Source organism: Solanum tuberosum, unplaced genomic scaffold, assembly GCF_000226075.1.
Source record: "Solanum tuberosum cultivar DM 1-3 516 R44 unplaced genomic scaffold, SolTub_3.0 scf00150, whole genome shotgun sequence".
Classification (NCBI taxonomy): domain Eukaryota; kingdom Viridiplantae; phylum Streptophyta; class Magnoliopsida; order Solanales; family Solanaceae; genus Solanum; species Solanum tuberosum.
Window position 1 is genome coordinate 988,772 of NW_006239073.1, and position 15,288 is coordinate 1,004,059.

Below are 15,288 nucleotides of genomic sequence, written 5' to 3' on the forward strand. Positions count from 1 at the left end.
AAGTACTACAAATCACAATAGCTAACAATTTAAAATATTTTTAAAATCATATCAAATTTTCAATAACTTCTCAAATTTCATAATATAACATAAATTAAAATAAATATATATATATATATATTGGGCCCCGTGCTGGCACGGGGTCCTATATCTAGTATATATATATATATATATATCTCTTTGGACTTTGTCCAGGAAAAGAAAATAAAAAGTGGCTACTATAAGAATGTATGTATCATAAAAAGATATATATGTACGAGTATACACCTCAAACTAATTAGTGTCCCTAATTAAAGTAAAAAATAAATTGGAGGCCTAACTTTTAATTATGTTTTCATTTTTTTATTTATAAGAAACAAAGTTATATTTCTTTTGTTTTAATAAAAGGGCTTTATTTTTCTATCATCTTAAAGTAATTTTGCAGCAAATAGAGTTATAGCTAAGAGATGGAGAGTGTTTTCTAAATACTCAAGTGCTAAAAAAATAAAATAGAATGAAAAATATAAAACTTTTACTACTGTTATAAGTAAAATATTAGAAAAAATGAAAAATGAAAAAAAGTATGAATGGGTGGAATGTATTGTATTAACCTTGTAGAGTTGAAAGAGACGGAGTCGTTGAGAAACTGTATTGGTGATTTCCAATAGCCTTTGGTAAGTTGGATGGGACAACAATATCTCCTCCGATACCCAGTCAACACTGCACAAATTTAAGGTGCGAATTATGAGTTGAGCAGCTCCTTCATCACATCCTTCTCCTACTGTCAGCAGCCAATTTTCCCACTATAGACATATCAAATCAAATTAGTGAATTTTTCATGTAATAAAGCAGGCAGTGAGCATATAGTTATACTACACCAGTACTTACAGCATGACGCAAGTAGTGATGGATGTCTCTGCCATGTGTCAGCAAGGCACTCAGTGAGAGATGGTTTAGGGTTCCAAGAATAACCCCGACGAGCCTCTGTTCTGTGCTGTACCTGTCATTGCCATTGCCATCCATCAATCATCACAACATATAATAAATACTAGATCTATGTGTGATCGATCAAATAGTGATTGTTACCTGGAATTCAGAGTGGTGCTAGACTGTGTGAATTCGCGAAGAAAGGCAGCCTTGTCCTCTTGTTGGCAACCAAAATGAGACCTCACACAGTCCATAAGAGCTGCGGTTTTGACCCAAGCCATTCGCTCGGTCGACCTTTCAGCCTCAAATATACTAGCACTGCCTAAATAGTACGTCACCAGCAACTTTTTCTCGCTTACTCCAAACTCTCCTAACCCGCATTCGTAGTACCACCTGCATGTGCCCATGTACTTTACATATAAACACTACTTACTCTACTAATTAATTTAGCGCGCGTACGTGTTGTTATTAACCCCATCCTTTTTCTGTTATACCAAGTTCACTTTAATTAATAGAGTAGTACGTAATTTTAATACTTTTGTCATGACTTTATTATTATACTTATAAAATTGGTAACTTACTTGCGAATTCTTCTCCACTCGAACTGGTGCAAAGCTTGGCAATTGTTATAGTCCGATTTCGCTAGCTCCAGGTATAGGCTATTGTTAACAAATGGCATCCTGTATCAAATAAAATGATCAGTACCTACCTAGCTAGCAGATTTCAAACAAAAGGAAAAATAATTAGTACATTCGAGAGGTCAAAATGATTTGATTCTATAGGCTAACGTGGAGGTGTAGTGAAGTCTGACGACAAAGCACATCAGTATCCAATGTTTAGTGTCAATTTATTAACGTTTGTTGTTTTGAAAACAAGAAACTTGATTTTTCCCAATTGTCCTTATATATCTTTGCAAGGTCCCACCATTTCTCTGGGTAATTTATTGGTTGTATTCAATTGTAGCATTTGTTGAAAGAGAAATCAATCATTGATGAGTGTTCATTTAATTTGATAGTGAAACGAAACCAAACAAACAGAGAGACAGACATAAGGTGTGTCTGCCGTCTTTTGCAACTATATATGGTGGGGCTCTAGTTACTAAATATATAACATCACTAGCTAGCTACCACCTTTTAAGAATTAAAACAACATTTTCTGTTTTTATTTTATCATTGAGACTTCTTATTGCAACAGTGTTAAAGTTACTATATGATTGTGTAACACATTAAATTCTCTCCATTCATATATTATCTTTGTGCAAGAAAAGGTTGTTGTGTAAAATTAATATATTTATCAATCGCATGTAAAAAGTACCTATACAATGTTTTGCCAATCCACACGTCATCTTCACCACCATAATGTTCTAAAAAGAACCTTGTTTCTAGCCGGGGCAGGCTAGCATACCATGGCACATCTAATGCATATCCCACCTGTAAGATATAATGTTGTAGAAGATCAAACAAATGAATGTGATGAATAAATAGAAGAAGAAAAAAAAAAACCTTTTAGATAGAGATAATAAGTTCAATTGCTATATATAGGTACCTCTCCAGGTAAATCTTTAGTAATGATCCACTTGTCTAGCAGTTGATTTTGAGCTCGTTTTTCTCTTAGATAATTAGAGGTGAATATTCTGGCATTTTCAAGTATTTTCTCTCCTGAGAACATTACATGAGATGCCCTATAAAGATTATACATTCCTGTCACTGCTTGATTTGATTGCCCCACGAAGCAGAAAAATTCACCTTTGCTCTCAAAATGTTTGAATACGTCTGACAAAAAAAAAAAACAAGTACAGTACATTATGTATCATGAGTACAATAGCTAGAATATACTTTTGTTTCATAAGTATGTATTTGTTTTCTAACTAATTTTATAAATAAATTTGAATACAACTTTAGTTTAAAACATAATTTTTTAAAAAAATAAAATACTAAGGCCAAAGGGGTCTATGGTAGGGAAGTAGATAATGACTAACCAGCAGAAACCACGTAGCCATGCAAGCGCAAAAGTCTAAAAGCCATGGCCGTGTCATCAATGTCTTGAACTGGGGAATTTCTAGCCCAGCAGATTCCTTCATTTGTCCAATATCTTAAAAAACAAAACATGGAGTACTATTATTATATTCCACTGGCACAATATTAAAAAAAAAAAAATACTAGCACAAGAAACCAAAAATAAAAATAAAAATGGATACTCCTACTTAGAGGAAACGATAAACCATCAGAGTCCACAAATTCCTCAACTTGTTTTTAAAAGTACCTGCTAACGTAATCAATGCACTCTTTTATTTCTGGCTCAAAATATCGAGAAATTCCAAGCCTTTGCAACCGATCAACGGTCCAAATATGTTCAAACAAGTCCACAGGATACACATTTGGAACTGTAGAACATATAAGTCGATTTGAACATCAATATTACATTGATGGAGTAATATAATATATAGTAGTAATATTTTTTTTTAAAATTATATACCTCCGCCGTTGAATTTGTGGACAGCATTTTTGAGATAATTGAGGCAATTATGATCTTGAGTTTGCATAAGTGCAAAGGCAGTGGAAGATGGAGAGAAGAGAAAAGAGCCATCAGTGCACTGAAATTGAAGCAACTTTTGCCAGTCCAAATCTGTCATTCCTTCCAAACTGTGGAGTAAAGTTGTGGGGACTTTGTGCATAATGTCCTTTGGTATCCTATTATGTACATTGGCACGCACACGTTACGTTATCATTACTCACATCCACATACAAGCTAAAGAAAGTAAAAGTACTTCAACTTTTGTATCCAAAACTACCCTACTAAAATCTAAAGAAGGATTAGATATGTTTTTATTCATAATGAGAAGCATGAAAGATAATAAATTCATGAGCTACTTTTTCTTGTAATGGAAACCCTCTCCTCTCCATATGAAATTAATGTGTTATTTCCCAATTCAGATTTAGTCAGGTTTCAATATGAATACTAGATACCAAGTGAAGAACAAAAACGAGAAATGTATATCATATATATAAAGTGAAAGAAGAGTAGATATATATAGGAAGTATAGGTATGATTACCTTGTGAGCTTTAGTTGTCTTCTGGCATAGATGTCTTGCAAGACGGGAGAATCATAAGGAAAATCTAAGCCTAATTTTTTAGCAATCTCAATGAGTGAAGGAAATGCCACTTCAAAGCCTATAGGCATGTGCTCTGCATTCTCATCACCAATCCTGCTCAAATTCTCTCTCATAAACGACATTCCTATAATCACATACGAAATTGTTAGTCAATCATCATTACATCGCGAAACTCTACTACGCCTTTACTAATATACTTGACACATTCAATATATGTAATAAAAATTAAGATTGAAACATTACCAAGTAGAGTCTTGTCAGGATGCAAGTTCCATGACTTCAAGGCAATAACACAAGCCAATGTGTTGATGACACGATCATAAACCAAAAAAATGGATCTGTCACCCCATGAACCATCAGGCAACTGATTGTTCGCAATCCATTCAACACTTGAAGGGAACTGAGGAGTTTCATGAGTTCCCTTCACATCTTTCACCATGGCAACCCATGCTGTGTCATAAGCCGAGACGCTTATTTCTCCGTCTCCCATCGATCCTAGCATCGACCGAACAGCATCGATATGTCCCTTGTTGGATGATGGATCGTACACCTTTTACATAAAAGTCAATTATGTGATGTTAGATTAATTAAACACCTTAAAATTAGGTCTGAAACACCTTTAAAAGCTAGCGTTTTATTATACTGAACAACAACCTCAAGTGTGTGTGTTTCCACGTCCACTTCCTCTGCGATGTCGTCCCACTTGATAACCGGCAACGAACCATTTTGCACCTCTTTGTAGTCTGCATTTTTATTTTTATTTTTATTTTTTTGGTTTGAAAAAACACTGTTAAATTCACAAGTTTATAAATATTCTTAATTATAAAAATCGTTTAGAAAGCATGAAAATTACTATATCACCTTTTGTACGACGTCTAGAAACAGCATTACATTGCGAAATTCGATTGAATTCAACAGAAGATCTGTTGCCTGTATAAAACAAAAACAAAAAAAAAGCATCCATTAAAAAAACTCTGCTATGGACATTTTATTCACGCCACATGTATGAAAAAATCATGCCTTAAAAATTCCGCCAAGGACATCTTACTCATGCATCAAACAAAACAAAAAAGAACAGAGATGGCTATAGATTTTGAATTGATTTGGACATGAAATTGAAAACATTTCCAAACGAAACGCTAAGTTAAATTAATCCTGATTTTTGATAGAGAAATACTAATAAAAATTGTGCATCTGTCACTAGCTAGTATTAAAGTTGAAAACGACTCAAAAGCTACTTACTTTTTTATGTGTCAGTCAATTAAAGAATTTTAGAAGAAGGAGCAGAGTAGAAAGTAGAAAAGAAAAGCTTACTTTTAAGGAATTTGAAAGGTTGATTTGCTGGAGAAGAAGAAGGAGGAGGTTGATAGTGAGCAGTGAGGCTAAATCTCAAAAAAGAAGCTGAGATCGACATGTTTAAACTTGTTTTTTAATCTGTTGATCAGAAAAACTAGAGTAATAAAAAGCCAATTAGTAATGATGAGATATTTTTTGTTTGTTATGATGATGAGGATTGAGGAATGAAAAAGAGTTGAGAGGATTTATATATATAGAGGGAGGGGGAGGGGAAAAGAAACAAGACAGAAATGACTTCACGAGATATGCCCTTAGTAGGTACATTAGGATCAAATCCAAATACTTACCACTTTGACCATACCTTTTTCAAATACATTTTAAACATTTTCCTTTATTTTCTTCTTTTATCTATACATTTTTAAAGTTATTTTTATTAAATAGTATTTCTTTTACCATAGCTTTTGAAAGTAATTTTTAAAGTTTTTCCTTAAATATTTCTTTGACTACAAAATTTAATATGATTTTCAATTATTCTAGTTTTTAAAGATTTTCCTTAAATATACTTTGCTCATAAATTTTAATCTTTTTTCCTGAAATGTTCTTTTACCCATAGATTCTAAAAATAATTTTTTATTTATTTTTAAAAATATTTCTTTGATCATAGATTTTGAAAGTGGTTTTAAAGTAATTTTTATTAAATATATCTTTGATCATAGTTTGGAAAGTAATTCTTAAAGATTTTCCTTAAATATTAGTTTGACTATAAAATTTATTATGATTTTAAAAATATGATATTCAACAATTTTTAAACATTTTCTTTAAATATTCTTTGCTCATAAATTTTGAAAGTAAATTATTTTTTTTCCTGAAATATTTTTACTGGTAGATTTTGAACATAGTTTTTAACTTATTTTTTAAAATATTTATTTGATCATAAATTTTGAAAGTAGTTTTTAAAGTTTTTCCTTAAATATTTGTTTGACTATAAAATTTAATAAGATTTTAAAAATATAATCTTCAGTCATAAATTTTGCTAGTAGTTTTTGAAAATTAATCATCAAAAAAAATAATTTATTATAATTACTCCAACCTTTGATCATGAGTTTTGAAAGTATTTTTTTTTAAAAAAATCCTTAAATATTTGTTTGGTCATGAAGTAAAGTTTGATCATAAAAAAATTAATCTTTAATCGTTGATTTTGGAAGTTATTTTTAAAAAAATTCTCTAAATATCTATTTGATCATAAAAAAATGTGATCTTTAATCATAAATTTTGGGAGTAATTTTTAAAATATTTCCTTAAATAAAATATTTTCCATGAAGTAAAATTCAATCTTATAGTTTTGATATTCATTCATAGATTTTGCCATTTTGGAGTAGTTTTCAAAAAACTTCCTCAAGTTAAATTTGATCATAAAAATTGAACTTTCCTTATAAATTTTAGGAATTTTTTTTTAAAAAAAAAAAAATCTTAAATATTTGTTTGACTAAGAAGTAATATAAACTTGATTATAAAAAATGATTTTTAGTAATAAATTTTGGAAGTAATTTTTCAAAATTTTCACTTGGACATGAAATAAAATTTGACCATACAAATCTGGTCCAATCATAGTAATTAAAATATTGACCACAAATATCTTTTGATCATGAAATAAAATTTGATGATAAAAAAAAATGATTTCTAGTCATAAATTTTTGGGAGTATTTTTTAGTTTTTTTCCTTAAATATCTTTTTGACCATCAAGTAAAATTTGATCATAAAAAATTAATCTTCAATCATAGATTTTGGGGTAGTTTTAAAAAAAAATCCTTAAATATTTGTTTGACCATGATGTAAAATTTCATCATAAAAATCTAATCTCTAGTCATAGATTTTGGGAGTATTTTTTAGACTTTTTCCATAAATATCTTTTTGACCATCAAGTAAAATTTGGTTATAAAAACTAATCTTTAGTCATAGGTTTTTGGAGTAGCTCTTTCAAAAAAGAAAAAACCTTTTTTTTTTTTTTTTTTTGTCTCAATCAATTTCAATGGCAGAACCAAATGATGCAGACAAAAATCACAAATTAATAATTGATGTTATCTCAGATAACATTAGAGAGACAGCATATAAGAACCAGCAAACAACAATATTTCAAATTAATGATGACATTGAAGTTGCAAGTCAAGAAGAAGGCTATATAGGTTCTTACTACCACGCAACAATTGTTCATCCGGTTGGCGCTTATCATTACAATGTCAAATACACAACTCTGGTGAATAATAATGAAACGGCGCCACTAGAGGAATTAGCAAGTGTCTATGAGGTCCGTCCTATTCCACCTGATATTCCACATGAAATGAAAATCTACGAGATCGTTGATGTGTATGACAATGAGGGATGGTGGTTCGGTGTAATCACTAAGAAAGTTGAACAAAAGTACTATGTCTATTTTCCTACTACAGCGGATACCGTTGCCTATTCTATTGATAAGTTGAGGGTTCATCAAGAATGGTCTGATGGAAACTGGATAGTTCCTTTACTAGGTTAACGATTTTGTCATTCTATTGTCATTTCCAGTTTAATTAGTCGCAAACTATGTTATTTCAATCTTCACATTTTGGGACTTAGTTGTCTTCAAATATTTTCTAACTTCTCACACATTTTTCGAATTTTCATTAACAAAAAACTTTAATTTATTAATCCAGTAAAATGCATATCCAAACATGTGCAACTTCAATCTCAAAATTTATAACAAAAAAAAATAAAATAGACTCGAGAACTGAATGCTACATTTTATTAGCCTTTCATGACCAAACGTTTTTAACATTTACATTGAGAGTTGTTAAAATGAGTGATTCACAAAAAATTGAAGTGATTGTCAAATGACCATGTCTATACTCTATAGTAAGGCCTGAATGGATTTTAAACGTGAGATGTTGTGGTTATCACTGTAATTCACTTGATCATTATTTTATTAACTAGGCCACACTTCTAATGCCATTTCTCAGGCAAATTAAAAAAAAAAGAAGCTGTTTTTAAAATTACTTACGTACAATATAGCTATACAGAGTAAAAAAAAAATGAAGTACCTTTTTCATCCTATTTTATATAATATATTGTTTTTTGTTTATATAAAAAAGAATAACATATATACTTATTTATTTAAAAATAATTTTATTTTAAACTTTTTATTATACACCTTTAATAAGATAATTAAATAGTTATGTAATATTAAAAAAATATTTCTTTTGTAAAATAAGTGTGTCAATCAAACATCATTATATCTGTATATATATTTTGAAATGAAGGTAACATTATTATTTTTCAGATTACAAACTCCCAAATTTAAAGGACTAAAGTTTAAAATTTCAAATCCACAATTTTCAACCTCAATAATTCTACAATTTTAATTTTGAGAAGGCTAAACTTTAAAAACCTTATAAATTCAACTATTATTTAAATAGGGTTTATTTTTGTGTTCTTTTCCCTGCACTATTGGACAAGTACTCAATATTTACTTTCAATTCAAATAAACCAAAATTAAATACCAGAAGACTACTTAATATTTGATGATCTAAGGAATTAATTAATGTTTCATGCTATTCCACAAGTATAAAACAATATTCAATCGTTAATAATAAAGTAAATAAAACTAGTGTATATTGCGAGATGATAAGATATTAATCAATCACCTCCAAAATCAAGAATCCCAAGAACCAATATTTTTCCATCATCTGCTTATCGGCTTAAATCGCGCATCACATCCGAATTTGGAGCGGATTCCGATAGGCTCCAAAGGTTCATTTTTATTTTATCTTTTTATGAAAAATTATATTATATATAAATAATTGTAATTATTATATATACATATATATTGATTTTATTTTTTTTGTATATTTACTTTTCATATTTTACATTGCTATAATAAAATTCATGATTCCACCACCCAACAATTAGCAGTAATATGGTGTTGATATTATCACTTTTTCTATTAGTCTTGTCATTTCTCAACAGGAAAATGAGCAGTAAAATGAGTCATGTTAACAATCTGACAAGGACCACTAGCGGATGTGGTGCAGGGTGAGTAAAATCTTCCTCCTAAATTAAATATCTCAAATTCAAGTCAAAAAATAAGATTTTTTTATTTTATTTTATAAAAAACAGTTTCTCTTAATGTTTATCAAAATTAATTAGGTCATTGAGTAGCGAATATGTAATTATTAAAACGAACAAATTAATAAGGACGACTAAGAATATATGTGTTAGGACAAATCATTCTTAATTAGACATCTTGATTATTTAAGAAATTTCTAATAAAAAATATTTTTTCTTAAATGAATCCTACATTATGAGTATTCAAATTGTCCGAATCAACAAATCATAATATACAACGATTTAAAACACGTTAACGACTCAATTATAGAAAAAAAAAACTATTTTTCCATAATTGAGTGTTACATGACACGTACTAAAATTTATCGGATGTGTAAGTATACAGAAATTCCACATTTTAGTTTACTTATTACCATTATCCCCTATAAGTTTTACAAATCTCCAAAATTCCTTATTTTCACGCATCAGATTAGTGTATCTCGCGCATTAAATTAGTGTATTATGTATAAAATGTACATCAGATTAGTGTATCATGTATAAAATGTAATATAACTTATTTAACGATTAAGGTATCTCGCGCATCAGATTAACGTATCAGCGCTTATATTATTGTATCCGTTTGAGAGATTTATGTAATTATAAACTTTTAAGAGATAGATTGTAATTTTGCCTTAAAAGTATGTGATTTCTGTAATTTGCCTTAGTTTAAAAGAGTTTGAGAAAGATTAATAATGAGGTGTAGCCCAAGCCCATCAATATAATGTAGTAAACAGTAGTGAATATTATCTTTTTGATTATGCGGAGTACGCCAAGACGAAAACCACCAAAGACTAAGGATTTTGTGGCCATCATATCTGTCCACCAATCAAATTTCACTGGTTAACATTAAACCATATATCGGCTCAATTGACATGAGATTCTTTTTCTTTTCAATTTTACTGTTTATGAATGATGGATTTCAAGAAATTAATATATATATATATGTTTATTCCTTTATTCAAACTTAATTTTTTGCCCACACAACTTTTGAAATTCTTAGTTCTAGATGATTCAAGTTGTTTTGATTTATACGAGGCTCATTTTTGTACTGTTACACTTGTATTTAAGCTAAAATAGCTTAACTAAACACTGAAAGGATATGATGTCATAGTACCAAACACTCCAAAACATTATAAGTAGAACTTAATTATATACTATTCAATATGACAACTAACTTCTTGTTACTTTTAACATTAAGCTATTTTATACCCGCATGAATTAGTCAGACAATCTCATGATGTTATAGTATACATGAAGTCCTCCAATTTTTTCGAGAATTATAAAAAGGTAACGTTGGGTCAAATATTAATTCAAAATTTCATTTAGCTTTTAAAATTTTTAGTAATATTGAAGTGTAAAAGATGTTGGATTCTATTGAACTTGTACCACAGTAACTATATACATGGCTGCAGTCAACACTGACTGCTTTGAGGATGGCTTGTTGCGCATATGGCCACAGCCCACAAAGATAATACCATATTATAGTCTATTTTATTTGTCAATATGCTTGATTATTTCAATTGTCTGCTCAAGAAAAAAATTAATTGTCAGCAAATTGTCGACTTATTTAGGTATATTCGATGTGGTTCGCAAAATTTCGTTGGTTATTACGCCAGTTTAAATTATGCAATTTGGAAGCTTTTTTATGTAGTACATATATAATTTTTGCTTTCTAGTTTGTTCGATAAATGTGTTAAACTTTCAAAACAACACTATGATTGAGTTGGTGCGATAGGTGGTATCTCGGTTAAAGATCAATTTCATTTTTATATACTTATTTTATCAAAGAGTTGCGGATAGAAATTTAATAAATCAATATATATATATATATATATATATTATAATTGACAAATTAACCCACATATGACCTATTAAAATATTCTTGTGGGATAATATTTCTAAATACACATGATAGTTATTTTATTGGTCAAATACTAGTCATTTTTTAAATGATATACGTATACGTTTTCAAGTTTAACCAAATTTAAACAATTTAACAAAAGATTTCTTTAATTTTAAAAATTATCAATAATACATTATCTCAAGAATGTTAAGAGTTTAATATATTGATCTTGACATATAAGTATGGAAGAATAAAGAAATTGACACGTTACAACAACACTTAATATGAAATTGACAATACATGCTTAAATCAAGCATTATTTAATTTAAACAATATAAAAATGAATGTACTATATAATTCTATTACAAATAATTTCTTAATTAGCATATTTTCTTAATATATTTATATGCCGAATTGGTTCATTTTTTTGTTAATTGGTCAGTACGGAATCGAATGATAAAGAATAAATCAAACCAATCCGATATATTATAAAGAAAATACTCCTGCTGAAGAATTGAATGAAGTATAATTTATGCAAATAATAAAACAAAATGGTGCAAACCAAAGACAGAAAGAAAATAGTCATGGCATCTAAAGTGAATTTGTAATCTTTCAAATAAACTTTGATGCCTTTCCTTGTTTCAGTTGATGCTCCAAAGGCCATATTTTTTGTTTTTTTGCCCACCTCATATATATGAATTCATATAATTATTGTTGATGTGAATAATAAAAGGTTCTTCCCTTTAAAACTATTAGTATAACTTGTACGTGTTTGCTTATGTATCATGCAAGGAGGCTTATTTTGATCAGATAGCAACAAATCGACTATAAAACATATTTACATTGATTAGTTGTCTAACGAACATTATGAAATGTGGAATTGGTTTTCCTAGATAGTTGTGGATGATATATAATCAGTTCAATTTCCGAGGTTGAGTTACGTCTAAGTTTTTTAATTCTTTACATGGCACGGGATCCATATCAAAAAAAAAATTAGTTGGAAAATTTTTGTCATTTGTTTTTTAGGATAATTATTTAGTGAATGATCCTCCTTTAATTTTGTATTCTTATGCAATCTGTGAATCTTTTAGTTTTAGACCATGATTTTAAATTAAAAAAATATAGTAAGAAACGTTAGGGCTCATGATTCTAAAACTTTACAAGGTAGACGACAAGCTAATGTTGTGTCAGGTCCGGAGCTATACATCTGCACAATTTTTTAAAATAGAAACACAATCTAAATGGCAATCTTAAAAAGATATATATGCGTAAATCAACCTTGTTAATTTACCTGTTGTTATGCTCTAGTTGGTAAGCCTAGACTTTTATGGCGCTAAGTTAGGTTATGCCTTATCACTTGCATGTGAGATATCGTTATATGGCTTTGTAACAATTCTCATTTTAGTGAGGCTCAACGTTCATTTAATGTACACACGCGTTTCATACATTGTTAGGCTTAGTTATGTTATTTTTCTCAAGAAATAATTCGATCCCTTAGCTTGTAGTTTTTATGATGAGAAAATATTTATCGAAAAAAAGAGAGTATTTCTTCGTTGTTATAGATATGATGTAAATAAATAACTTTTTCTTAAATACAAATGGTGTATCCTAGTTGGCAGGCCCAGACCATTAGAGTAGTGAAGTGGATCTCCACCAAAAATGGCCCAAGTCCAAGTAGTGAAGTGGATCTCTTGGACCTTCTAAGCAAGCTAGTTTTGATTGACATCAAAGTTGTATGCGGTATCAAATTTTAGGGATTTTCTTATCAGTTAGTCTATCGTATACTACTTACTAGGATGATTTTACTTCTATTAGTGTTGTAGTTTTCAAGTACAATCAACATGAACTCCACAACGATGATTAAAACGATTCGTGCAATTAATGCTTTTAATCCAATAACTACTTAGCTTACTATCAATGGTCCCGGCCACTACTACTATATCTAATATCTGTGCTGTGGTTGAATATCACCACCATAATTCAAATCTTTTTTTCTCCATTGAAAAAGTACATTTGTACAAATTTATATAAATTAGTTATGTGTAGGTAGGCTGTACCCATTAATAACAGCTAAAAACTTATTCATCATCAAATCAAATCATATTTTGTGTTGTTATCGTCAAAGAAAAACAACACTTTTTTTCTTACGAATAGATTTAAGGCTAGCCATATATATAGGCATAGATCTATGGAGTAACTTTAGTCTTGTGTACATTGAAACACATTAGAATTTATTCCAGAAAAAAAAAACAAGTTGAGTTCAAGAAATCCACATCAAATTTCGATCAATTAATTCCTTTTTTTTTTGGATCAGTGGGTCAAGGTCCATTTTACCAACCCATAATTTTCCAGAAAACATGCAATTTTTTGACTAAGACATAACTATAATCCAAAATCTCGTGATCCCATATATATAACACACATAAACAGAAATTAACACACATGTCTTCTTCTTTGTCTTCCCATCAGTAGAGACTGATCCAAGATTTATATTTTATGGTTTCGGAATATCATTAGACTTATAAAATACTAGAACCGGTCACTATTTTGTCCCTCCATTTAAGCTGATCTAGTAATAGGAACACTATATAATTAATTTAGCATTCGAGGTTGAGACAAATCTATTGTTTAAAATAAGGTTTAGCTGAATTCAATAATTTCGACGCAAATATTATATATATGTAATGAAAAATCTAGATAACGAATCATATGTTATGACTCGTCGAATAAAATGAACCGTCCATTCAAAGTATTTAAGATAAATAAAAATTAGAATTTTAAATCCGCGCATTTACACATTAAAAAGTGAGTTTGGTAGGAGTTAGCCTAGAAATCAAGAATCCCAACATTATAAATTTAAAATGTCTAGAGGGTCCAATGTACTGTTAAAACGTGACCCGTAACTGAACGGTAGGCATGCACAAAACTTTTTGTTTTATTGTATTTAAAAATAGCAAAATAGCTGGCTATGCTACTCACAATTGTAAGAAGTATATATATAGGGACAAATAAATAATATTAACGCATCAACATTGTAATTATAGTTAAAATTTACTGATTTGTGAATAAAAATAGTAATACTCCCTCATTTAAATTTATTTGTGCTATTTTAACTTGAATATCGTTTAATAAAGTAAAAAGAACTTTAGAGTTTTATTATGATAATTAAATAAAAAATATATCAAAATATTTATTTAATTTTAAAATCTTAAACATGTCACTTATAAAAGATAATCTCTCTTTCCATAATCGGTAATCCTTTATAGAGTTACTCAGCCATTTTATTATCGATAACATACTTTAATTGAGTACAACCATAATTGGTAATCCTTTATAGTTATTCTGCCGTTTTATTATAAATAACATACTTTAATTGAGTACGAAGTTTAAAATGAAAATATTTTAGTAAACTAGACTTCCTAATTATGAGGTCTTGAATTTTGAAGACCTAAAGAAATTCACTCTTTTAGCATTAAAAAATCGATTTTACAATTTATAATTTACAACTAATTATGAGGTAAAAATTTATCCACTGAGGTTTGGAAATTCAAGATAAAAATAATATTTTCTCCAATGAGGTCTTTATATTAATAAATAAATAAATATTTTTTAATAGTGTTCAATTATCAAGAAATATCTAGTGAATAAAAATAATTTATTATTATTATTTTTCTCAATTGACGTAAAATAAACACTTCTTTTAAAACGAAAAGAGTAGGATTTTAACTATGATTAATCAGCACTCGTTCCAACCTCATTAAAAAATGTTTATTCAGTCAAGGTATTTAATTAAAGATAAGCTAGTAAAACACTTGAATATTATAAAATTAAATTTACATTTACCATGGCGGAGTTTCAACTACATGTATTTAAAGTTTCTTTCAATGCTGCATTTCCTCTTTTGGTCTATTGCAAAAATAAATAAATAAAAAAGAAAAATGGAATACAGCATATATATATGTTGAGCCTCTAGTACTGCTTCCCTACAACTACTAC

At 29.1% G+C, this 15,288-nt stretch overlaps 2 protein-coding genes across 2 annotated transcripts in view; one reads left to right on the forward strand and one right to left on the reverse strand.

Annotated features, from left to right (window-relative positions):
- LOC102596242 (ent-copalyl diphosphate synthase, chloroplastic-like) overlaps positions 1-5,531 on the reverse strand; it is a 7,181-nt gene extending 1,650 nt beyond the window's left edge. Inside the window, exons 1-14 of the mRNA XM_006352710.2 lie at positions 5,334-5,531; positions 4,881-4,949; positions 4,674-4,762; positions 4,263-4,569; positions 3,960-4,143; positions 3,382-3,596; positions 3,169-3,289; positions 2,885-2,997; positions 2,452-2,678; positions 2,221-2,336; positions 1,488-1,586; positions 1,066-1,299; positions 868-979; positions 591-782 (exon numbers count right to left, since the gene is read on the reverse strand). Of these exons, the coding sequence (XP_006352772.1) occupies positions 591-782; positions 868-979; positions 1,066-1,299; positions 1,488-1,586; positions 2,221-2,336; positions 2,452-2,678; positions 2,885-2,997; positions 3,169-3,289; positions 3,382-3,596; positions 3,960-4,143; positions 4,263-4,569; positions 4,674-4,762; positions 4,881-4,949; positions 5,334-5,433 (2,178 nt within the window). The 5' untranslated portion in view covers positions 5,434-5,531. The remainder of the gene's footprint in view (positions 1-590; positions 783-867; positions 980-1,065; positions 1,300-1,487; positions 1,587-2,220; positions 2,337-2,451; positions 2,679-2,884; positions 2,998-3,168; positions 3,290-3,381; positions 3,597-3,959; positions 4,144-4,262; positions 4,570-4,673; positions 4,763-4,880; positions 4,950-5,333) is intronic.
- Positions 5,532-7,344: 1,813 nt separating this feature from the next.
- Positions 7,345-7,845, forward strand: LOC107061570 (uncharacterized). Its single transcript, XM_015311010.1, has one exon. The coding sequence runs from the start codon at positions 7,345-7,347 to the stop codon at positions 7,843-7,845; it is 501 nt and encodes a 166-aa protein (XP_015166496.1).
- Positions 7,846-15,288: the final 7,443 nt, after the last annotated feature.

What these genes read in the sequence shown, in the direction of transcription:
- LOC107061570 (XM_015311010.1), top strand. Translation starts at nt 7,345, where the DNA reads ATGGCAGAACCAAATGATGCAGACAAAAATCACAAATTAATAATTGAT.